This window comes from Oxyura jamaicensis, chromosome 4 (genome assembly GCF_011077185.1).
Source record: "Oxyura jamaicensis isolate SHBP4307 breed ruddy duck chromosome 4, BPBGC_Ojam_1.0, whole genome shotgun sequence".
Lineage (NCBI taxonomy): Eukaryota > Metazoa > Chordata > Aves > Anseriformes > Anatidae > Oxyura > Oxyura jamaicensis.
The window spans coordinates 15,564,032-15,587,161 of record NC_048896.1 but is presented as its reverse complement, the minus strand read 5'-3'; the positions used below and the strand labels follow the sequence as shown (position 1 = coordinate 15,587,161).

General features: G+C 39.9%; 1 protein-coding gene and 1 long non-coding RNA gene across 12 annotated transcripts in view; one reads left to right on the top strand and one right to left on the bottom strand.

Annotated features, from left to right (window-relative positions):
* LOC118166254 overlaps positions 1–4,201 on the bottom strand; it is a 31,833-nt gene extending 27,632 nt beyond the window's left edge. Inside the window, exons 1-2 of the long non-coding RNA XR_004750405.1 lie at positions 4,083–4,201; positions 3,898–3,969 (exon numbers count right to left, since the gene is read on the bottom strand). This is a non-coding gene — a long non-coding RNA (uncharacterized LOC118166254). The remainder of the gene's footprint in view (positions 1–3,897; positions 3,970–4,082) is intronic.
* A 1,446-nt stretch (positions 4,202–5,647) lies between these two features.
* The window catches only part of C4H8orf48 (chromosome 4 C8orf48 homolog), a 38,486-nt gene continuing 21,003 nt past the window's right edge, over positions 5,648–23,130 (top strand). For 3 of the 11 annotated variants that reach the window (XR_004750403.1, XM_035325007.1, XM_035325006.1), the window contains exons 1-6: positions 5,648–5,708; positions 7,218–7,476; positions 9,624–9,749; positions 15,959–16,227; positions 18,461–18,613; positions 20,455–20,545. Coding sequence is in view for 10 of the 11 variants with exons in the window: in XM_035325007.1 (XP_035180898.1) it covers positions 5,661–5,708; positions 7,218–7,476; positions 9,624–9,749; positions 15,959–16,227; positions 18,461–18,613; positions 20,455–20,545 (946 nt within the window). In the remaining variant the exon portion in view is untranslated. Of the gene's footprint in view, positions 5,709–6,900; positions 7,149–7,217; positions 7,477–9,623; positions 9,750–15,958; positions 16,331–16,653; positions 18,432–18,460; positions 18,614–20,454; positions 20,546–20,685; positions 21,666–23,130 lie in introns of those variants that run through there. The other 8 variants (XM_035325010.1, XM_035325003.1, XM_035325009.1 and 5 more) reach the window with 8 other exon arrangements.

The window sequence follows — 23,130 nt, the reverse complement described above, 5'->3', positions numbered from 1 at the left end:
ACGACATGACGATTCGCTCCAAACAATAACTTAACCAATGAGACAACTTCTCATTACCACAGGATGAGAATGAAAGAGATGATGAATAAGAGGCTGTATCTTATCACAGCAAGAAGTGCCAGGAAAAAAATCCAGGAACCTTGGTTGCTATTTTGTGTGACCTGAAAGGAATCATTTATTCTTTATGCATTTTTTTCTTATCTATGGGGTAGCAGCACTAATACCTATTTTACATGTCTTTTAAAAGCAAATAATGTTTTGAATGCACTTTGAAATTATATGAGTCAGTGCAAAATATGCTCCTGTATGTGTAATTTTAAGGTTCAATGACAATTTAGGCATACGCATGCTGAAAAACAACAGCTTTACCAATACAATGCAAATCACTATTTGAGTTTATAAAGCCTATATTTATTTAGAAGGTCTGCCTTAGACGAGGATAATAAAGTTCTCAAACATCTACACACACACACAGCACCAACTGGTTGCCAAACTTAAAATGAGCATCAATTTGCTGAGATCTCAAACAGCCCCAGAAAATTAAGACACAAGCTCTTTCTCCATAAATACAATCACCCGTAACAACTCATTCCCTACCAGCAGGAAATGCTCACACCAATGTTTCTTCTTCCAGGACCATGAGATTTCTCAGAAATAAACCCATCTTCAGAGATTACTAACATCTCAAAACACTGTCCACAACCCACAAAATCACTCCACCTCTACCAGTAGAAATATTAACTTCACCAAAGAAAAATTAAAAGAAGAAAACCAGAAAGAACCTTGCTAAGACAAGTTACAACACCTGCAGGACACTTCAGTAACACAACAATGAAAAAAGAATAAATACCGTGCTTTTACAACAGATGGATACATGATGGGTTAAATAGAGTGTTGATGTGAAAAGCTGTAATTTCTAAATGAAGGCATTTTCTGAAATGTCAAAATGACTCATCAGTTTGAAATATATGCTGAAAGATTCCCAAAAGAGTCAACCTATTACCGAAGAAAACTGATTAATAAGTCTAGTATCGATCTATTGAAAGTGCATGATGAGTCTGCCTTTCCCTTGCAAATTTCTTCCCACACCAAAACACTAGCAATTTTTCAGGGTGGTCCACATGGAAATCATTAAGCAAACATAATAAAAAGGGAAAACAAAATGAAGAAAATCTCAAACATTTACGACATCTCGGTTCACTTCTTTTGCATGAATTAATGCCATGTTCAGAAACAACCCCAGCCTGTCCATCCAAGGGAACGCATTATTCCTCAGAATGACATTGTTAAAGCACTTGTCTGAAATCCCCAGCTATTTAAAGCGTCTCCTTGAAGGCACCTACAATAACTTTGCATGGGGAAAAATTAAAATGAACCGATGCAATAAGTAGATAAGGATGCAGACTAAGAGAACAAACAACACCTTGGCGTGTCTTAGAATGCAAACGATCGCACATGGGAACTTTCTTGTGCTCAAGCTGCTGCTGTAAGCAGCAATGAATTTATTTGGAAAAATCAAGACTATTAGGAAAGAGATTCAGCCCCAACCCGTACAGCCGTACAGCTGAGGTCTGTAGACAGAAAATTCAAGTGAAGTATTTCAAGGTACCACAAGCGGATCTCATTCTAACTCTTCTCCACAGGCCTTTGTGTCTCTGCTGAGGAGTTTGGACGGATCTATCTATATACACACACACAAATAGACATTTTAGAATGCTGGCTAATGGAACTTCTTTGCTTTTTGAGATGTTTTCTCTTAAGGTTATTGTAATTTATTGTCGTTGTTGCAATTATACTGAGAAAAGGCTCGCAAGGCAGTCTGCAAACTATGTATGAAGTTTGCATTGAAACGCACCCAAACGTGGGAAGGTGGACATTGCTATTTAACAGCACATTAGGACACATAGTGATTAAGAATTATCATCCATCTTAAAGTACAAAGCAAAATTAGGAAGACAGAGTGTAATTATGCTAATTGGAATCCAGCCTATGCACTAATACCAAACCTTGGAAATGCAGCTGTGGCTCCTTCACAGGCACAAGTGTTAATTACTGTTTATGTCTCATCCTAACGACAAACTTCCCCTGGAATACAATGCTAACCAGCAACTCAGCGAGCCACTGTGCACAAAAATTGCCCTAAAAAGACACTTGCCACGCTCCTCACAACCTGGTTCTTCATCAGATATTTCTCCCCAGAATGGTTACCAGGTCTGACACAGATGAAATTATACCTGCCTGCAGAGATACCGTTGTGACCAAGGACAAGGGAGTTGTCTTCTGTTTTTCCAAAAAGATTTTTAGTTCTCTTTTCTTCACCAGGAAGCCTACTGAAAACACAGCTGGCTGTGGTTTTCTACCACAAACCAGGGCATAAGCAACAAGAGCCCGTGTACAAGAATAGCTCTGAAATATATTTTGTTTCTACCTGTGAAACTCAGCCCCCAGCTTTCATTCAATTTATATATATTTAAACTTATAGGACAGTGGTCACTTCTAACATTTCATTTGTATGCACGCTTTTGATGTGCCATGGACACCAGCCAGTCACTAGCAACTTTAAGCAAGAGATCAATCCATTTCCTAATTAGAGATGTGAATTAATGCGAACTGTAATGACCATTTAAAATAAGGCAGGCCCTAGACAACGACTTCTTTACATGCCCTGCGCCCTAGAGCATTTCCTTTGTAATATTTTCAAACTATCCACCCTCATCAATGATTTATGGTGTCTAGGTGCTACTTGGCAGTACTTTCAATGTCAGTGCTGATAAAGGAGAAAACTTTTATTGTATCTTGAACCGTCAACAACTTGCTTCTGAAATTTCAGAAGAGTTCTTGCATTTGACCTTCATATTTATAGAGTCTAAACACCTGCATTTTCACGGAGAATAACGCTTTAGGAGCGCTTCGCTAATGAGTCACATCAGCTTTACCCATCATCAGAATATGCTTAATTCCTTTGGCCTCGCCCCATCCTTCTCCAACTGGGTACCGAACCTCATTGTGACAGCTCAATTAGTTCTGCTGACAACATTAATGAGATTATGATTATGTGAGAAACACACCTAGCAAGTATAAATTCTTACGCAGCCCTCTAGTTAAAAGGAATATTACAAGTTTAATAGAAGGAGGCATCAAAAAGAATTTACCCACACAAAGAAATTCAACAATTATGTTTAAATTTGATATAACATGATAAAGAGAAGAGCTGGAGTAAAAGCCTGTCACTGCTTCTCACACAATATTATTTATGGCTCTGTGTAGGACCAACACCACAACATTAGCAGTCAGAAATCTTAATACCTTCTGACACAGCTGGGTTGGTCCATCTATTATCACCCACAAATCCTTCAGAAACAAATACTGGTTCAAATAATTATGCTGTTCAACATATTAACTTCCAAGACACCAACAAGAGGAACTGCAGTGATAAAATGACTTGTTTTAGGGAAGATCGGTTAAAAAGAATTATTTGTATCCTGGGCTTCAAATCAAATGCCTTTAATATTAGGATCACACTTTCCACTGAATAAATGTCAGAGAAATAAACTTGATAGAACAATATATTTTCCATGCTCTAAAATTATGAATTTTAAAAAGGACTGAGAATACGAAACTACAAAGTCTTTAACCTCAGGGGAATAAATTCAAATACCAACCAGGTCAGTAATAATCTAATGTCAACTGTTACCATAAAAAATGGACAATGATAAATAATGAAGTATCAAGCTGCCAGGGAGGTATTTAGTGGGACCTGTGAGGATCTGTGTTATTCTTACTTACTCTGCATTATTCTCTGTGTATCTTGATTAGAATTTTAAAGAAAAGGTAATGCTTCTTCCTACCCTTTTTCACAATCATTTATAACCCAGAGCATGAGAACTGCCAGCCTACCTCTTAAGATTCTTCCAGACTGTGCTTTTATTCAGTTTGGGTACTTGCTAGCTTGTTTCCAACATTATTTTCCTGAGAAGAAAAATAAAACGAAGCAATCAATGAAAGGTGAATCTTTAGGTTGGAGAGGTTTAGTACGCAGTGCAGATTTTGCTCATCTAAATGGCAGGTATTTTCTTAATCACATTTTCCTCCTTTCATAATGTTGACAGCTTAAAGAAAAGGAAATTTTGTATAGATCTCTGCTCTGACTGGTATTCAGCTGACTCCCACTTCCTGCAGGATGGATAAATGTCCCTTCTGTTCACAGTTGCGTACCTCTCTTATTACTGCTATGACTTTTATTGACGGGGAATATTAAAAAAACACTAATCATGTGTAAATTATTTTAATACGTCATAGCTAGCTAAGTGAAAACGAAGAGGGCCAGCAGCAAGCAGTCCACTCCACAGAAAGCAAAGAAACACTGAATGTTAAAACACGGGGACAATATAAAGTGCTTATTCCTCTTACACTCCATTGCATCAGTGAAATTATTTACTCTTCTGCAAGTGTGCATTTCTCTCCTTACCCTGTCCAAACCGTTTCTTTATAAGAGGAACACACAGGCATCTCGTTTTCAAGAGAAAGACCACTTGAGCTGCAAAAACCATGTGCTGCACTTAATGAAATATGAGAGAAGACAAGATCTTAAAATCAAGCAAAGACCTTGGACAGGCCAGCCGAAATCCAGCATGAGGTGCTTACTGAGGTAAAATACCTCAGCGACTTCTGTGTGACAGAGAAAACACTACACACCCTGGAACTGAAGTATATGTATTTATGGATAAAATGACTTCCCTAGAAGAAAATAGAGTGCTATCAGCTACCTTGTAATAGCAATATTATAGCAGGATACAGCACGCAGAGGACACGATTTAACTTTATATCACGACGTGCTCCCAAAACACCATGCCTCTGCCAGCTGTTACCTCGGCCTGGCTGCCTCAGCAGCAACGCCGGCCTCTCCCCGGCCTTCCACCGCGAGACCCCGCTGTCGCGACACGATATCGCAGGCAGAGCACGACGGAGACGGCGGCCGGGCCGGCGGGGCCCTCCCGCTTCCCCTGCGGCCCCTCCCCTCAGCGCCCGGTGGCGGGCTCGGAGCCCCGGCTGGGGGCCGGGCCCGCGGCCTCGCCCGGCTCGGAGCCGGGGCCGAGGCGGCGGAGCTGGGAGCTGGCGGCGGGGCGAGCCGCGGGTAAGGAGCTGGGCCCCGGCCGCCGGCCCTGCGGTATACGAGGGCCCCGGCGTGTGGCGGCGGCTTGCTACGAGGGGGGTTTGGGCCGTTCAAGTATGGAGGAAGTGGTTTTGGAAAACTTGTGGTTTTGTCCTGGAAATGAAGGATCGTAGAAATATATTCTCTGTGTTACGTAAAGGAAATGAAGGATCGTAAAAGTGTACTCCGTATGTAATGTAAAGGAAATGCCACGTCTGCTGCCAGGGGGTTTTGAGCAGAAGGTGGATGCAGAGGGGTTTCTCGGTTAGTTGTTACTTGGTGGTAACTTCACCTTTATTATGGTATAATGTTGTTACTTGGTAATTTCACATTTCTGCCTCCTAGAAGGAGATGGAGCTTCTCTCCCTCAGGTTTCCTCCAAAGATGCTGCCCTTTTTCTTCAGGGACACTCCTGAAGCACACCACTGAGGAGGCTGTGTGTTTTCAAAGCCCTCACGGCAGGGCTGAGCTCGCCTTCTGTGCTCTGGTGAGGTACGGACTCGTCCTCATGAGGAGTAAAAGCTGCAGGATACCAGCTGCCACTTGGAAGCAGTCTGTAAATGTGTTTTATTTATTATTTACAAGTATATTTACACACTCTAAGTTATCTTTTATGTTCATTTTGGAGCAAATACCTCATTTTCACTGTGAAAATGAGCTACTATCACGCATATCTGATACTATGAAATACTGCTCCCTCAGCCAGTCCCGTTACCTGAGCTTCCTCGCCCCACTCCACCTCTCTCCACCTGCTGCTTGTGCAGCCTCAGCTCCTCAGGCCAGCTGCGGGCTGCAGCACTAATTGACTCTGTTTGCATTTCCTACTGGTTTTCTCCAGGAGATTTGATCTTATTAGCCAGTCTCCAGCCTATTCAGGGTTGGTACAGTGAATAAAAAAAATTGCTTAGTTCTGAAGTAACCTGTAAATATTAATAAGCACTATTTTTGACTTTTGGACACACGTTAAAACAAAAATTAAACTTACGGGCCTAGAAATTTGGCACTACAGATTGCTTTTGGAGTCTAGTCTTGGGAAGGAAGGCCTGAATTTGTGTTAGGGGCACGGGGTCCTTACTCAGAGCACAGACGGTCCTCAGCAGTAACGTGGCATGTACAATAGGCAGCATAGCGTGTGGCTAAAGTCAGCACTTTTAAAACAAAGCTGTCTAAAAATTGTTAACAAACACCAAAGCAGAGTGGCATAGGTGAACTTCAGGCATGAGAGAAAGTGATTTTGTTTACTTACTGGGTCCCTTTTTTTCTGATGGAGGAACGACAGTTGTCATTGCTGCAGGTATCTTTCCAAAGGGATATCACTCACACATTTAGACTTCTTATCTTATTAGAGTAGAGGAAAAAATAGGGCAAAATTGCTTAGGACGAAGTTGTTTACCTCTTTAGATTCAAAAGAAGAAGTACATCATTCTAACTTAAAAAAAGGGGATGGCGTTGGGGGCAAAGAAAAAACACACACACAAAGCTTTAAGGTGTATCCACATTACAGTATAGCTACCTGTCTGAGGCCTGTTTTATTCCTGGAACTTGGTTCTGGGGAATTCTATTATTTTTTTTTTCATGCTGAGAACATGACCATCATTTTGAGAGCGTCATCTGGCTGATAATTGTCATTTTTTTCTAATTTTCTGGACAAAATCTGAGCAGAACAAGGAGGCTTTGCTTTTCTGAGAGGTGAGAGGTTTAAGGCAACAGAAATATATATCTTTTTAATCTCCTTTTGTTTTCATAAATGACTTTGTCCAAGTGTTACCTGTAATTCACAACAAAGTTGAAAGGAGTGCTGATCAAAATTCATTGTAAATGCTCAGTGGTAATTGTTATTGTAGGCTTACCCAGCAGATCTTAATGATGCATCACTTTAATCAGCAGTAGTGCTTTGGCGGGTGTTGCCTTGATGTAGCACATTAAGTAGTTACTTCAGCCACCTAAACTGGGTTTGAGCTGAGCTGTGATATTCCTCTGCATGCCTGCCATAGCTGTAAGTAATCCAGTCATTTATCCTGTATAACTGAAACTGTTAAAGGTTTTCTTTTGTTTTCATTTGTAGTGCTGCACCATGGCTACCACCTCAGCGGATAGTTCTGGTAGCTATGAAAAGGGGCAGGTGGAGTTGAGCCAGAGTTCCAGGAGCTCTGTTTTTGACTACTCAGAAGATACCTTTGAGTCCTTCAGCGAGGAGGAAGCAGCCTGCTGCCAGCGTGAGAGCGAACCACCTGAACTGTGTTGCTCTGTAGAGGATGTAGAGTCTTCTGCCGTGTCGGATGGGTTAGAAAGCAAGTCATTTCTGGCAGGCCAAAATCACACAGGTATGCAGAGCTTACTGTGTTTGAGACCTGTCTTGCACAGCTTTAGATCTGTACAGTGGAGATTTGACTTGGCAAAAATAAAAACTTAAAAATTTGCATGCAATGTGTCCACTGTACAAAGCAACAGAACCTCAGTATGCTTGTGATGCTTAAATTCTATTGGCACGTTCCAAATTTCTGCAAGATGCTATGACTTAGTAACCAGGTATGAAAGCATCTGGGCTGTGTAGTAATTCTTCCAAGGGTGCAGGGAAAGATCCAAGACTTGAAATACATAGGAGGGCTGGATAGCACCTTAAAGCTGCATCAGAGTGATAAAGAAGCAGACAGCAGGAAATAAGCTATCTCAATGTCTTGTTTGTTAATTCTTTTTTCCCTTGTGTCTGTGGGGTTCTGTCATTCTTCTTCCTCTTCTCCAAATCTGGTCTGAGAAATATTGTGAGTACTTGAAGACATGACTTTTAAAAATCTTTCTTAGACTGGGAGCTTGTCAGCACGTATAAACAGTATAGTTTTTAAAGCTAAGGCACTTAGTATGTTTTTTAAAAACAGTGTGGACGTGAGGTATATAGTAATGTCTGTTAGCTGGCATTGTTGTAATCTGATTCTTCTTTATCCAACTTGATCAGCTGCTGTATACCAACATATAATTAACCTTGCTTGTACTTAAAAATAACAACCTGTTTGTTCTTACTATAGACAAGCCCAGTAGAGATGTTCTTTCTGTTCCTGACCTAGCCAGCACCTTACTGCTTGACTGTTCGTTTTTTTTTTTTTATCCCTCCCCGACAGGGAACTTCTGCTATAATAACCAGCACAATTTTTTTAGGAGTCCTTTTAAACTAACATTTAGGCATGAAATCTCAACAATGCAGGCCAAAACTTGTTGTCAAATATATATACGTGTATGTAACCCCTATTTGTCATAGCACAGAGTATAGCCTTAGAGATCAGTGCTTCAGAAATCTGAATAAAGAGATTATCATCGCCTTGATGTCTTATTCATGCTACGTTTATATAACTGAGCAGTGCCTAATGGATTAGACTTAACAGTTTGGCTCAGAATTTTTAGTTTTTACAAAGACTAGGTATTAATAAACCTTTTTTTCCTTGATATATAGCAACTTTTAGAAATTATTTGATGTCTAACCATTAAAATCCATATTGTTGGCATCCAGAAGCATGTGCTAGGAGGAATCCTTGTGTATATAGAGGTGCTTTTAATAAGTGTCAGCGCGTATTATTAGCGCTTATTAAGGTTAATATTTCATAAAATTATGAAGTCTTCTGAATGCTACTAGTTAAGTGAGGAAACCAGGGAATAATTCACAGCAAATATTTTGGGAAGTTGATATCCCTCTGCAGTATATATCTTACAGAGAGCAGCATATATAAATAATAAGAACTACAGAAGACTTGTTATGCTGGTATCTCCATAGGGACACATTATTTCCTTGTGTAAGCCCTCTCAGTTTGCTTTTAGTACCCTGAAAACAGAGGAGAGAAGTTAGGTGCTTGCTCAGTGTGCTCGGTATTTTGAACTGGAACCATATATCTTCCTGTCCGTGGCACTGGCTTGTCAGACCTCTTAAGTCTTTTCTTCATCCAGCTCTTCACTTTCATGTCTTTGCTGGATCCTTAGTTACTGCAGAACTGGAGTTGTACTGGAACAAGTTGAAGAACAGGGAAGTTATATAGATTTTCATTCTCCTCCTGCCTTCCCTCCCCATTATTTTTTCACTGGGATCAATACCTTGATAGAGTTCACCAAAGCTCTCGTGAGTACTTGTACTGCCATAAGAGAAGAGCCTGCGTAGGGCTGAAAGTAAGTGATGGGGGAAGATGATTGAGATTGTTAGCAATGCAAACAAAACAGAATCTGTGAGTCTCCTTTTCTCAGCTTATCCTCTAGTCTTTCAGTAGAGTGACAGAAGCTTGCTCTGTATTTCAGCCTGAAACTCTGATGTCATCTGTAAAGGCCGATGGCTTGGGGCTTCTTTTCCCTCACCAGGGAAAACTCAATCACATTCAAGTGTGATTGCCTTCTGTTTTGTGTTACCTCCTGATTTGTTTTTTCTCATTCCTGATTTCTTTACAATGTATGTCCAAAGCAACCTTTTTTTTTTTTATTTTTTTTTCCATTGTAGATGAGCAGTCTGAAGTAGTTGGTTCTGCGGCTGTGGAAAGATATTTCATGAGAAAATGGATGGAAGTTCTAAAAAATAAGGAAGCTGTCATTAAGCAAGGCAAATCTGTCATCAAAACTCATTCTGGTGAGTTCATTAACTTTAGTAGAACTTACAATTCTTCTTTCTTTGACAAAGGGGATGTGAATTTTTAATGACTAAAATTTTATGCATAAGCTATTAAGTTAAGCCAGGTAGTTAACCTGACTTAATTAACCACCTAATTAAGTATGAAGATTCTCTTTTATGCCTTCTTGGAAAAACAGTTTGTCTACTGTAACACATGGCTTTGCTGCTCCTGACACAGAGACATTCTACTAGTGATGCATTGCCACAAGATGTGGATAAATCTACATAAAAATGTATCTACATCTTAAATTTAACTGAAAGCCTCAAAATTTTACTGGGCTTTTTATTTTTTCCCATTTTTCTCTATAGCTGTACAAGTACTAGGGTTGTATTTTTTTTTTTTCCCCCTCCAAAATCAACATGCCTTCAAGAATGTGGGAAATGTTTCCCCCCCTGTTGATCATTTGTGTTAATTACTGAATGACGTGTTTGCCATGCTCGAGTTCCTTTCCCAAGCTGCAGGAGGCAGCAGGGCACCAACTTCGACAAGAACAATGGAACAGCTTTAACCAACACAATGATGAAGTGCATGGAGGAGGAGAGGGGCTGGGAGGGAAGAAGGATGCTATTCGCGTGCACTGATTATACAAGGAGCTGCGAGAGCAGATGGTGGGATGGAAGTCCTGCTCAAGTCTTTCTGAAAAGTGGGTCAGAGGTACTATTTTTAATTAAAAAAAAGAGCAAGAAAGCTGTAGTTGAGCAAAAAGTAATTGAATCAGAAGGGGAATCATCCTCATGTTCCTTCATGTGTATGAAAAGTGAAGAAATTCAGAAATTTTATAGGGCCCTCCTAAGACTAATTAATCAAGTAGGTCCTATTGCCCAGGTGCTTTGTGGCATTGCACTCACATACAAACATTCTGAAACATGTACTGCAGGAGAACATGACCTGAGATTATTTTTAGGCTCTTCTTAATTGCATAGCTCATTCACAACCGTGGTGAGTCAGTGTTATGAGTTCCTGACTCATCTTTGGCATTTATCTTCCTGTTACTGGATTTCTAAGGCTTCACGTAGTCAAGTGAAGAGACAGCTAATGTAGATTATCTCATCTGTAGTAGTGAGGCTTCTTCTGACCAGCTCCTCTGCAGTTGTCTTCCTAAAATACATCTGAATCTTGTGGCCATTTGATATGCAGAGAAATTGAAGAGGACCTGATGAATTCGGATTAATTTAATGAATACAAAACAACAGTACAGTGTTCAGGAGATTTTCCTTCTTCATGGGGTTTTATTTGAGTAGTTGGTTGGGAAGACTTCCTCCTGAAATCTGTATTTCTGTACTGCTGTACAAACACTCTGCTGTTGGTTTATGAGCTTCAGATGGGTAGAGTCAGACTGGTCACTGAGTCTTGAAAAGCCAGCTCTGTTTCCTTAGCTTGTGGTGATGTATGAAATGATGCGTTGTTTTCTACCTGTCCCGTCCCTTGTCATCATAGCAGCTAAGCACTTTTCAGGCACATTCATTGTTACTGTGCTTCCAACCACGATCAATAAGAAGCTTCTTGCTTAAGCTGCTTTCATGCAAACACAGAACACAGTCTTGGGATGGACAGGTCACCCCCAAATTCATCAGCATCATTTGTACTTAGCTGTGGGTGTATTACTCCTTTTCTTTTCTTACAGCAGACTGTTGACATATATCCAACATAAGCACAGCAACTTTCATATGCTGACATCTATAAATGTCTTCTCTTTGACTTAATAATTCATCGCTTAGTGGACCCTGAGCCCCTTATTATTTTATCAGCTTGGAAACTTTCTAAACACAACAGAAGATGAGCTCACCTAGAGCTAGGCTGCTACACAGTTGGTCCCTTCAGTAAGTTTAGCAAAATGAATGGTGTGTGCACTGAGCATGCATGTTACTTTGGAATTCATCTGCAGCTAATAAAATAAGAGGGTTTTTACCTATCTTACTACTGATACTGTTAAGTAAGGAAAAGAAAATCCAGGTTTGCCCATGGGAATGCCCTGGAAAATGATTCTTGTTTTTCATAGTTTTATTTATGGCCCAAAAGAAAAAAAGCCTAGATGTTGGCCTCAAGAAAAGTGAGAAATCTTTATCCTAGATGCTTCTTGGTCTCTTCCTTGGACCTCCACCTCGGTTTTGTAGCAACTAGCTGTTATTAGACAAATGCATCACAGAAAAACAAACAAACAAAAAAAAAACACCAGAAAACACAAAACAAACACACACATAACCCCACTATTCTTTGAAGTCCTTCACTTCCTATCAATTACTCCAAAGAGTGTTAGTCATTTTTAAAATGTACTACAGGAAACCACAGTTGTTCAGCTCAGAGGTGGCTGAAAGTTCAAGTGGGGCTTTTCAGTGCTCTGACTTGTGCTGTGTTCAGAAATTCACTCACCTTTGTTTGCAAGGTGTTTGTAAGCTGTGAACGAATTTCTGCACGTCCAAGAATTTAACCATTGGCTCAGCAAATAGTAATTTGCTAAAAGTATGTGCTAAAAGTAGTAGTAGTTGTCTATAAGAACTGAGAAATCATCATCTAAGCATTCTGTTTGCAGAAGGGAGCAGGTATGCATTAGCCTGTGCTGGCTCTTTCTTATTCCTGAGCTTGTCAGCACCTAAGCTTGGTAAAATGCACAAGGCATGGGATTCAAACAGGCTTAGACCATGCAATTCCAGAGTTATCTTCTAGCTTGTTTCCTGCCAGTCTACTAGAAAACTTTACTACTGTGTAGTAAAACAGCATTGATACAGCCTAGATGGGAGGTCTCAACCAGCAGCATCCACATGGAAACTCCTGCTAGTGAAGAGCACCTTGGTTATTAAAGTCTTGATAGAACTGAGAAAGAATGAGTTTCTTCTGGAAAACATGGGTTCTGCAAGACTCTTACTGTTGTCTCTTCTAGTCATAGCTTATTGGAAACTGAGGTTATCCTGCACCACGCTGCGGGAACTTTACTGGCTTTGAATCCATATTTCTATGAAATAGCTTGATTTCAAATAGCCCAGAACTGATACCAGCAATCTGCGCAAACCTTACAAAAGCTACGTTTGCTGATTGGGCCATCAGCGTGTTAATCTGAAAAGCTGCACTCAGTTGTACAATGCAATTTAGATAATTATGAAAATGTTGCCTTGAGATGCGGAGTTAATCTTTCTGAAGAGTAGGTATCAGTTATTGCCTTTCATAATTCTCTCCTTCACTCATTTCACAATTTTTCTTCTTAAAATAGAAGATAGAGCATAGTAATAACAAAATGCCTGCCAAGTTTTTTCTATTTAATCAGTTAGACATCAATGGAAAAGGAAAGCCAAGAATACAGGAGATTTTCTTTTCCTCCCCTCACTTGTATAGATTTAAAATCTTACACATTAGGATGTAGTTGCATACAGAACCCAAAATCTATGTAGGTCATTTAGTTATAAGCCACACAGCAGGATTTAGAATGTAGATGTGGAGATTAGTTTATCTCCAGTGGTGCACATTGACTACTTCTATAATCAGAGAAACTTCTTTTTTTTTTTTTTTTCAGTTTGTGCTTTATTTTCTAAACATTCCGTGCTTTGTAGCCCTGTAGCTGTCGGATAAAGGGTTCTGATTTCAAGTCTGTTCCAGTGTCTAGTTTTGTTCTTCTTGTCACCTGTCCCTGCCTTATTCTTCTTGAAAAAAAGGTGTGGGAAAGCACGATTCAGGGCAACCAAGCATCAACGAGGCATGCTTCTGGAACAATAATTGGCACTGGCAGGGATTCTCTGTAGACAGACATGCAGTGACATTTAAATCTGCAACCACAAATGGAGATTGAGCATTTAAGCATGTAATGTGAGTCCAAAGATGGAAAGAATACGTGATAGACAAGAAATGAAGCTAACACCAACAAAGATCCTATTGTATGCATCTCTTTTCTTTCAGCTGAAGGACCAGCAAAACTTGTATACCTAGAAGAAAATCTGAAAGTATAAATAATCATCGTGCGGTTAAATGACTAATTTTTTTCTGAATTTAACTGTGCACCGACTCTTCTCGTCGCTTTTAGTTCTTATTCGGTAAAATTATAGTCTAGATCCATGAACACCTTTACTCTTTCTGAGCTTATTTACTGCTAAACGTGAAGGTTAAAAATGTCTGTTTTTCTTTCCTAGCGTCTCTTCTAATGTCTGTGGGTGCATGTGAGCCAATGGGTGGGTGTCTGGCAGCACACAACTCATGTGTGCGTTATTAGAAACCAATTCTAAATTCAATTGTGCTTCTATATGTCAGAAGAAACTTCAGTGAATGAATTAGGCTGGCACTAAATGGTGACAAAATGTTCAGCAGACCCCATGTATTTACTTGTGCATTTGAGTGCTCAGGTTAGGGTGTTAAATTGCTTTGTTCTGCCTTTTTTTTTTTTCTTCCACAACAGTAGCTTTTTAATGCTTTTATTCAACCTATGTGCAGCACAGATGAATACGCATCCACTTTATCAGTGCAATTAAACCCAGTTCTGGCACGTGATTTAAACTGTTTTGCGGGGGTCGTGTATTACGCTTGCAAGGAAAACGACCTCATGGAGTTTATCCATGCAAATGTTCATGATCCTACCCAAGAAAAAAAAAATGTTTAAATTGCATTCTCAAGTATTGATAATTCTTACTCATCTGTCTATAAAGCATCACGGTGTCTTTGTCTTTAGTGAATTTGATACAGCTGCTTGTAAGGAGGAATAAATTGCAGTACGACGATTGATTCTGAACTATGGCAGTTGCACTTCAATCACCCATTTTCTTCGTCCGTAAGGCAAAGCTCACCAACTTCTGCTTTGCTTAGTCTTAACTGTAGATCCACTTAATCTTTATAAGGATTGACTGCGTTGCTGAAGACATGCCTGGTTTCCTTACAAAATTCCACAGCAAAGGCTTGCCTACTTCAGATTAAATTAATCACAGCATATTTAGGAGACGGTTTACGTTTATATCATTCAGTGCATTAAAGATCGGCGTTGTGGTTATGTCAAGGTACCCCACAGGACCCGAATGACAATGCACAGGTTGTCACAGAAGCACCCTGAAATACGCAGTGCCTCTCTAGAAAAAGGAAAATTTCGTTCAAGGGAACTCATTGAAAATGAGTGAAGCAGGTAATAAGGAAAGGATATTTGAAGTGATATAATCATGCTCTCCAGCTGAGTACTTTGAGTGGAAAAAGCTCACCATACCATACCTGTGTAGTCATTATTGGCTTACTGTTTTTGGCAGTCAGAGTGGAACCCTGAAAGGGAGTACTGTGGTAGCATGAGCTATGTGCAAAGGTGTCTACAGGGCTTCCAGTAATGCTTATTGTAATGTTTTGTCTCCTCCTCGCTTCTCGTTTAATTATGCACATTTAAGTGTTTGGTTGGGCTTCAGTAGTTACATTTAAGCAAAATTAGTATAATAAAGGTAGAGAGGTATTGTACCCTGTTTAAATAGTGGAAAACAATGGTATCTCATAGGACCATGTAGAACAGCACAGCATTGTTACACAGTTAAGCTCATGGAATAATGAAATAGTAACACAAAAAAACTGAGTTGTGTTAGCTGTCTGTATTGACTGGCTCTGTTTAAGTCAGTGGAAGATCTTCCTCTGAGCATTGACTAAAGTTTGAAATCCATCCATGCGTGCCCATCTGAAGTGTAGTCTGGTTTTATTATTACATGTCACTAGGAAGGGAGGAGGTGAAAGGGTGAAATAAATACCTTGTTTAGACAAGGTTATTCACAAATTCCTTAAATTAAATAATCAATGACACTTTAGAGGAAAATATTTTCTAATTACCCTTCCTCCAAAAGAAAACACCCTCCCCAAAACACCGAATAAAACAAAACCTACCTACAAACTTATGGGTGTGTTTTCCAGAGTTACTACAAGAGCCGCTGCCTCTGGTTCAGTACTCATAGAACTGGAGAACTAGGTTTACAAATACATTTGTGTTGAATTATTAAGTTGTCTGATTCTTTAGGGTTCTTATCCCCTCTTCTCTTTGGGGACTATTCCAAGAGGCATTTGTTGTGCGAGTTCCTGCAGTTGTTATCCACACTCTGATTTAAATTGTGTATTTCTGTTATTACTGTCATTGCCTCTGGGCTTGACATCAACTTTGTTTTTTATTAAATAATTAGTATGAGGTTGCAAAGATGGAAGACCAGTAATTCTTCTCCTTCCCCTGCTATAGTAATTGACACTTGCTTTGTTGATGTGTGGCTAACAGAAGTTGCTGAGTTCCCAGATGAAGAACTGGATGCTCTCCGGTCTTTTTGCACCGTTAAGGTCAGAAGGATGCATCAGGGGCTGATCCCTAAGCAGGCAAGTGGGGTCAGGTCAAGGAAGCTGCAGCATGGATTCACGTCAAAGAAATCAGAGACAAGTGACTTGAACTGCACAGTTCCTGGTCAGTTAATGAATAGAATCCGCCTGAAGAACATCAGGGAGACCATTAAACAGGTACTGGTTGGTGATAAAATGGTAATGGTTTCTGTTACTGAACAAGGCTGGGATGGGCAGTTACTGCAGCCCACAATAAGCCCCAAAACAAGGGGGCCTGCAGAAAGAAGTCTTGTTCTCTGCTTACATTTGCACCTGTTATTTATAGAAGTATTCTGCATATTATTAGATGGCATCGCATGTTAACTCTAGCATTAAAAGTAATTCAAAAAGTACAAACTTCCCCCCTTAATATTAGCTCATGTTAAAAATTAAAGCATGTCCAACAGAATCGTGGTTACATCAGTCCCTTTATTATGAAGCATCTGTATCATCTACGTCATTTGAGTGCTTGTCTTTTTGTCTTTTTCACCAGCATGGTGCTCGTTGTTGTTTTCCCCCCCATAGGACAGGCATTCAGACACTGCTCTTCTCTTCAACTTGGCATCTGTCAAGAGTGTCAAGACTGGTATTGTTTTGGCCAGCGATACTTGCATTCTTACTTTGTGCTAGTAGAAGGATTTGAATATGTAGTTACAGCAGTCATCACCTACAGATGCCTTTACCCATAAATCTGGGCCTTGGCAAATGCCTGTGCGTTGTTTGAAATTGGTACAGAATGTCTGCATCTGGGAAAGTATTTCTGATAAAGCAAAAAAAAAGCTTTGAATAGTAATTAGAGTCATTTATTTTACTTTCTATCACGCGTGCTGGCTTTAATCTATTGCCATATAACATAGTGAAAGTGACTGTTAACATATTCCTCTGTTAAGCCTGTGCCAGGTGAGCAGGGAAGAATATTTTAAAGTCAGTCCTGGCATAATGATTCTTTCAGGCTTCCTGCCTATTTAATTTGTTTGTAGACTTCAGCAGTCTACATTCTTTTATTTTATTAGCATTAAGCAACCCACCATTCCGTAGAATTCTTACTGCCTCTTTGTTTGTATCACAGTGTGGTAATACATTTTTTAAGAAAAGCGACTTTGACTGCTACATCTGTTTATTTTTGTGTTCACCACCACGTAATACTTCTATGCAGAGGAGAAATCAAGGAGTAGGACGACAGAGGCTTGAGACATGGCTTTCTAGGATTGATTCCACTGCTCTTATTAGGTCTATATAACGAGATGGAATCCGTGTAAATTAAATCAGATAAAAATTATTGATACTTTGTAAATAAGCGTACTGGGTTTTGTGTAACGTTATTAAAAATAGTCAAAGTTTCATGGCAGGTAAACTAGGAATTAAGAAGTGTCATTTATTTTACAAAGTCAGCTGCTTGTTGAACTTTGTATTCTGTCTTAGAGATGCATATAGATATTTGAACCAAGTGCTTCAGAGTTCATTTTCGTCTTAAAATTTGTGAAGATAATCATAACCTCGATGGTTTGTACTTAAGGCCTTACGTAGGTTGTCAGCCCAGGAACTTGATGACAACCTCATTACAGACAGGCAGTTATATATGGTGGAATTATTGCTGATAAACAATTGCTGTTACGGAGTTGTGATGATCGAGTATTTGTACTCTCAGCCTGTTGGGAACACGGAATAAAGCATCTTCGTTTCACTTAATCAAGCCTTCAGGAATTAGCGTATTAGCTGTCGTGGAGGGCTGGTTAGCACGCCCAGACTGGCATTCCAGAGCATCAACTACTTACTAAGCAAGAAGATCTAACGGCTGGTGGTGCTCCTGATGCATTGGATACTAGCAAAGCATGTACAGAATTACACTGATAAAACTAATTCATACTGAGCATCCACCCAAGTCAAATGAGTTATACTAATTAAAACTTTTTTTCCCCGTTAAAACCATCTTCAATATTGGCTTCGGTTGCTTACGTGTTGGTAGCAATCAAGCACTTTTTTTTTTTTTGCCATTAGTTACTGTAGAAGAAATGAGTGGTGTGCACATAGCTTCACGCGTCGGGGAAAGCTTGCCTGTGACAGAAGCACCAGTCTATCACGGCTCACTGCAATGGGTCTGAGATACAGATAGGTGATTTTAATTGAAACGAAGTTATTGGTGCCGGAGGAGGCGATACGGTGGAAAAAGCAAATATTTTTAGTGTGAAGACATTCGGACAGGCTCATCGAGATGATACAGTGACAAAAATTATGAAATAATCTGCAGCTGCCTACAAAAGCAAACCTTTGTCTTTAACACTCTTATCTGTATCTTTATTGATTATTTTTAATGGAGCGGTCATCTTGCTGGGACAGACGCTGCTCATTACATCAAAGTCTCATCCTTCAGGTGACAGAAGCTCAAGTGCACCAATCTTCACAGTGCCCTGACTGTAAGAAGAAGAAGGCAGAGCTAGCTGAGATCACCTTTCTCAGACAAAAGAAGGCACTAGTGGAAAGAGCTTTACTCCAGGAAAAATTGGAAGAACAATTTTATTCCAGAGTAAGCAAATGTTACTTAAAAAAATAAAATGTTTTGGTACATTTTACATTTGCTGTATCTAAAGAATTTGTAAGCCAGATTTTCTCCTAATTTATGGTAATGCAATCAGATTGATCTGAATGCAGAACAATTCAAAATAGAATTTGGCTCCATGTTGTTATGGAGACATGGGACTAGCATGCTGATCAAGTAATTTGAGCTTGCCTGATTTATAGAAGCTGAAGGTCTTGAAGGTCTTTATCATGATGTCCTGAAACTGTTTTGGGTACATCTTGGTTAGTTCTCCCCAGTTTAATTCTGATGGGCTGTCCAAGACAAAATGGTAAATAACAAAGCCACGTGTACCAGTCTTTCTCCCAGTCCTCTGGCTTAAGAGTTGCAGAATAAGAAGCAGCAATAAGTTGTGGAGGCTCAGGCTCAAGCTTGCTGCTTGGAGACAATTTCTAAGGCTGTTTCTTAAGCATGGCAGCGATGTGATGTGTCACTTGAATGTGAGCAAGCTGGAAAGGTGACTTCTGGTAGAAGATCTGACCATTTGTAAAGGCAGCATGTTGTTACTGGTTATGCAGTTTAATGCCAAAGTTTTCCCGTCACGATACAAGTAGAGAAACACATACACTCACTTTGAGTTCCTAAGACCTTATTGCTTTGAGGGGCAGTGACATCAGTTTGAGCTTTTGCTTTGTACATGCTTGTGCACGTGGGCTTTTTTTCTAGTGGTGTATGCTTCATTCCCCTCCTCTAAATTGGTGTAAAATTGTGCCAGGTGCTTGTCACTTCTTCCCTGCTGAATAGGGCAGAGGAAAGTCAGGCCCAATTAAACATTTGTGAGGAATTAGGAGGAGAGAAAACATGGCTTTGCAGCAAGTTTTCTGACGGTTCTTCAGGAATAGTTTATCTCACACGTCACTGCCATGCCCTTTTGTGTTTCTGCATATACTAGGCTTGGGAAATGGCCAGTCTGTAGCATTCTTCGTGGGTATGGTGAAATTTCCTCTTTGAAGGACTGCCTTCTGTCTCGGTCTGCTGTCACACATTCCTGCTTTATTGTTATAAAAGCCCTCTGGAATAGATTGTCTATAATGTAAGCTGAAACTTACGGAATTCCCTGGCTGTTCTGTTACTACTCTTTAGGACGATCATCTTTTCCAAGGAACAGTTCTTCCACTTCTTGTCAGGGAGTGAAATTGAAAGCAAGTTGTTTCTGAGCGGTGGGTAGGAAGTGCTCTTTGAAGCCTCAAGGCCTCCTCCTCTGTGATTATGAGTAGGGTGGGAATTTGTGGGTTGTACCACATACTTTTTTTTTTTCCCCCAAATAATGCTGATTTTCTGTATTTTTTTTCTCCCTTATTTTTTTCTTGACATCTCTTTACCCCATATATGAAATTTGAAAGTATCAGTCTCAAGTAAGGCCTCATTTTTCTGTCTTTTTTTTTTTCTTTTTTTCTCCTAGCTTCTCCAGAAAGGCCAGTTGCCTTTTCCTTCCCCTCCCTGGGGAAGAAACCCATGGTCAGTAGCCAGTGTGGTGTATGAGCTGCATGGCATTATTGAGCTCTTTGTCATCTCTCTTGGCAGCCATCCACAGAAGGTAGAAATGACATGTGGTCTCTAGTGACCTGCATAGCTTTCTGCTTGCCTGCTGTACGGGACAGATCACTGGCCACACTGTTCAACTAAATTTTTAAACAAGATGTTTTAAAAACCCAGCAAAATTGTTCTGATGGGAACAGCCTACCTAGTCGCTCTTGAGGGACTGGATATAGCAGCTGGTGGCAGACCTGTGACACAGGCCGTGTCAAATGGCAGGAATCCAAATAATTTTTGTCTCCTTTTTATTTCAGGATGCGATTACTCTTATAGGAAAAACACTCGGAAGCTTTCCCAAACTATCAGAGGATCCCAGGAACTTATGGCAAAGGCTGAAAGACAAAGGTCAGAAAACTTAAGGCCTGAAAATAATAAACATAAGTCAAGGACATAAAGTAGTGGGAGAGTCTTCTGTGGGCAGCTACGGTGTGGGTATAACTTGTTTTGTCAGTGATGAATGGAGAGAGAGTTTAATGTTCTTGCAGGTGGAACCAGATATGCCCAGTGTGCTGGAGTCGGGGTTAAGATTCTACTTTTTACTCAACCCCAAATACAAATGTTGCAATTCATTGTAATCCAGCTAAATATGTTTTTCAATTTATAAAAGCCTGCATTTTCTATTATTAGTCTGACAAGTAATTTATTGGGGGAAGGGGAGGGGAGGAGTGTGCTTGTGGGATTTCAGAGCAGCTTCCATCCATAAGAAAAATAAATGATTCTGTTTTCTGGGGCAGGGAGCTGTAATTACTGGTTCAGCTCAATCTTTGCCCACTGTATCATGTCAAATTGAAAGTGAGAGTCCCAGGTGAAGGAGAAGAAGGTTGCAAAGTAACTGCAGAAAATAGTAAAATGAAACAGGGTATTTATAGAACTGAAATAATGAGACTGTTACAGAAATTAATCTGCAACAGCGAGGATGCCAACAGAACAAGAAAAGGTAATAAATTAATCTTAGAACCTGTCTGGGATAGCCGTCTAGAAGGAGAAAAAACAACATAGGTTAAAAATGGCATAAGGTGTCAAATAATATTTTTGGCAGATCTTTAATATAATTTGGAATTTGTTATTTCATGCTATTTTCAAAATGGCAAAGACTGTTTTTCAAATAGTATATCCAGATGAAAGTTTAAGAATTCAGCAGACATCCAAATAAAATGGCTTTATGCTGGGGAGCTCAGGGGGTTAAGGAACAAAATCATCACCTTCATTGCAGCCTCAAAAGATACTTGCTGCTCTGTGGGCACAAATGCACCCCACCTTTCTGACCACTGCTAACAGCAAGAGCTCAGTGCATTGTTCGTGCAGCGACCTTGTGGCCACTGGACTTGCACGAGTCACAGGTACTGACTTTGATCAGTCTTCAGTTTCCTGATTTCTGTGAATTTAGATCTCTTGATGCCTGTGGAAATCTTGAAGAATATCCTTGTCTATGAACCATGTGAATAAAGGATTTCACTGCTTAATAGCTCAACTATTTTTTGCTATGAAAAATAGGATAAAAACGTTTTAAAAACTTTTTTTTTTAGGCAAGAATATGTATTGTTGAAGTTGGTTTTGTATTTTATTTCCTTTTAATCATTTTCTTGTATAGGCTCTTATTGTTTTAAGAGTGCTAGGGGGATGTTTAGCCTCCTGTTTTCCCTTCCCACAAACGAATGGAAAACCCAAAAAGAAATGTTGGGATGTGCAAATAGGCCACCTGTCTCATAGCAGATCCCTGCTTTTTGGTGCTTAAAAACCTGTCTTGAATGGGTTCATCCCGAGCAGGTCAGGCCCAGTGTGAAAACAATGCAGCCCGGTGTTTCACAGAGCTGGTCGTCCTCATTGCTTCCTTTGCAGTTTATTGTTGTCTTGTAAGCCGGTGGGTTTAGTAGTCCATTGAATATTCCCCAAAGCTTGGCTTTAATTTTTAAATTGTCACCGCAGGTTGCGTAACTGCTTATGTAATGAGAAAGCTCCTGCTTGGTTCTTCTCGTTACTCTCTGATCAGAAATGTTTGAATCCCTTAAATCTCCTACCTTCCAATATTTTAAGCATATTCTCCATCTCTGCTCCTTATTTAGCTTTGGACCACACTCCCTGTTTCTCTTGAATCTTTCAAAGTCTCTTGTGATGTGCTTAATGCTAGGTTAAAGACCCCCAGCAATCCCTGTGAATCCTCACGAGGGCTGTCGCATGTAGAAGTGGTAACTGGGAGCTGAATTCTTTGAAAATGTAATTTTGTTATTGCCAATGAACACATTTTTCAGCCCTCGGAAAGAACAAACAAAAAAACCCCAACACAGAGTAAGTTCTGAGACTCTAAAGATAAATTGATCTGTTTTTATGGGGAAAAAAAGGCATTATGTTATTTTGCTTTCAGTACATAGTTCCTTACTGGAAATACTGAAATATTTATTCCCAACTCTTTTGTCACGCCTGTATGTAAATACACTGAAGTATGAGTTATTCGGACTAGTGTCTGACAACATTTGTGTCTGTAAAATAGTATTCATACTCCCACTGCAAAGAGGCTATACAGTTCTTGTTTGTCTGCATAAATGTCAGAAAGGCATCACAGGTAGCTCCGCTGAAAAAGTCGAAGCGTATTTTGCTCGTGTCTGTTGTGTGCCTTTTCCTACTGCCCACTACAGTTCTTTCATCATTTTTTTTTAACTCGAGAGTGACTCAGATCTGAGTGTTTGTCTTCTGATTTTCTTGTAGCAGTTATTAAGGATGTACAACAAAATGAATGAGCTGGGGCTCTAAATAATGTATTTCATAATCCTGATGTGTTTGAGACTAGAAATCCAAAAATTCTGATGTGCAGGATGGTGGGGGAAGTAGATCGTGTCGCGTCTTTTTCTGCTCGCAGGAGGTTCCCCCTCCTGTACCTTCCTCGGCAGTGGGTTTTTGGTTTGCTCCAAAGAAACACTGTAAAGCCATGATCA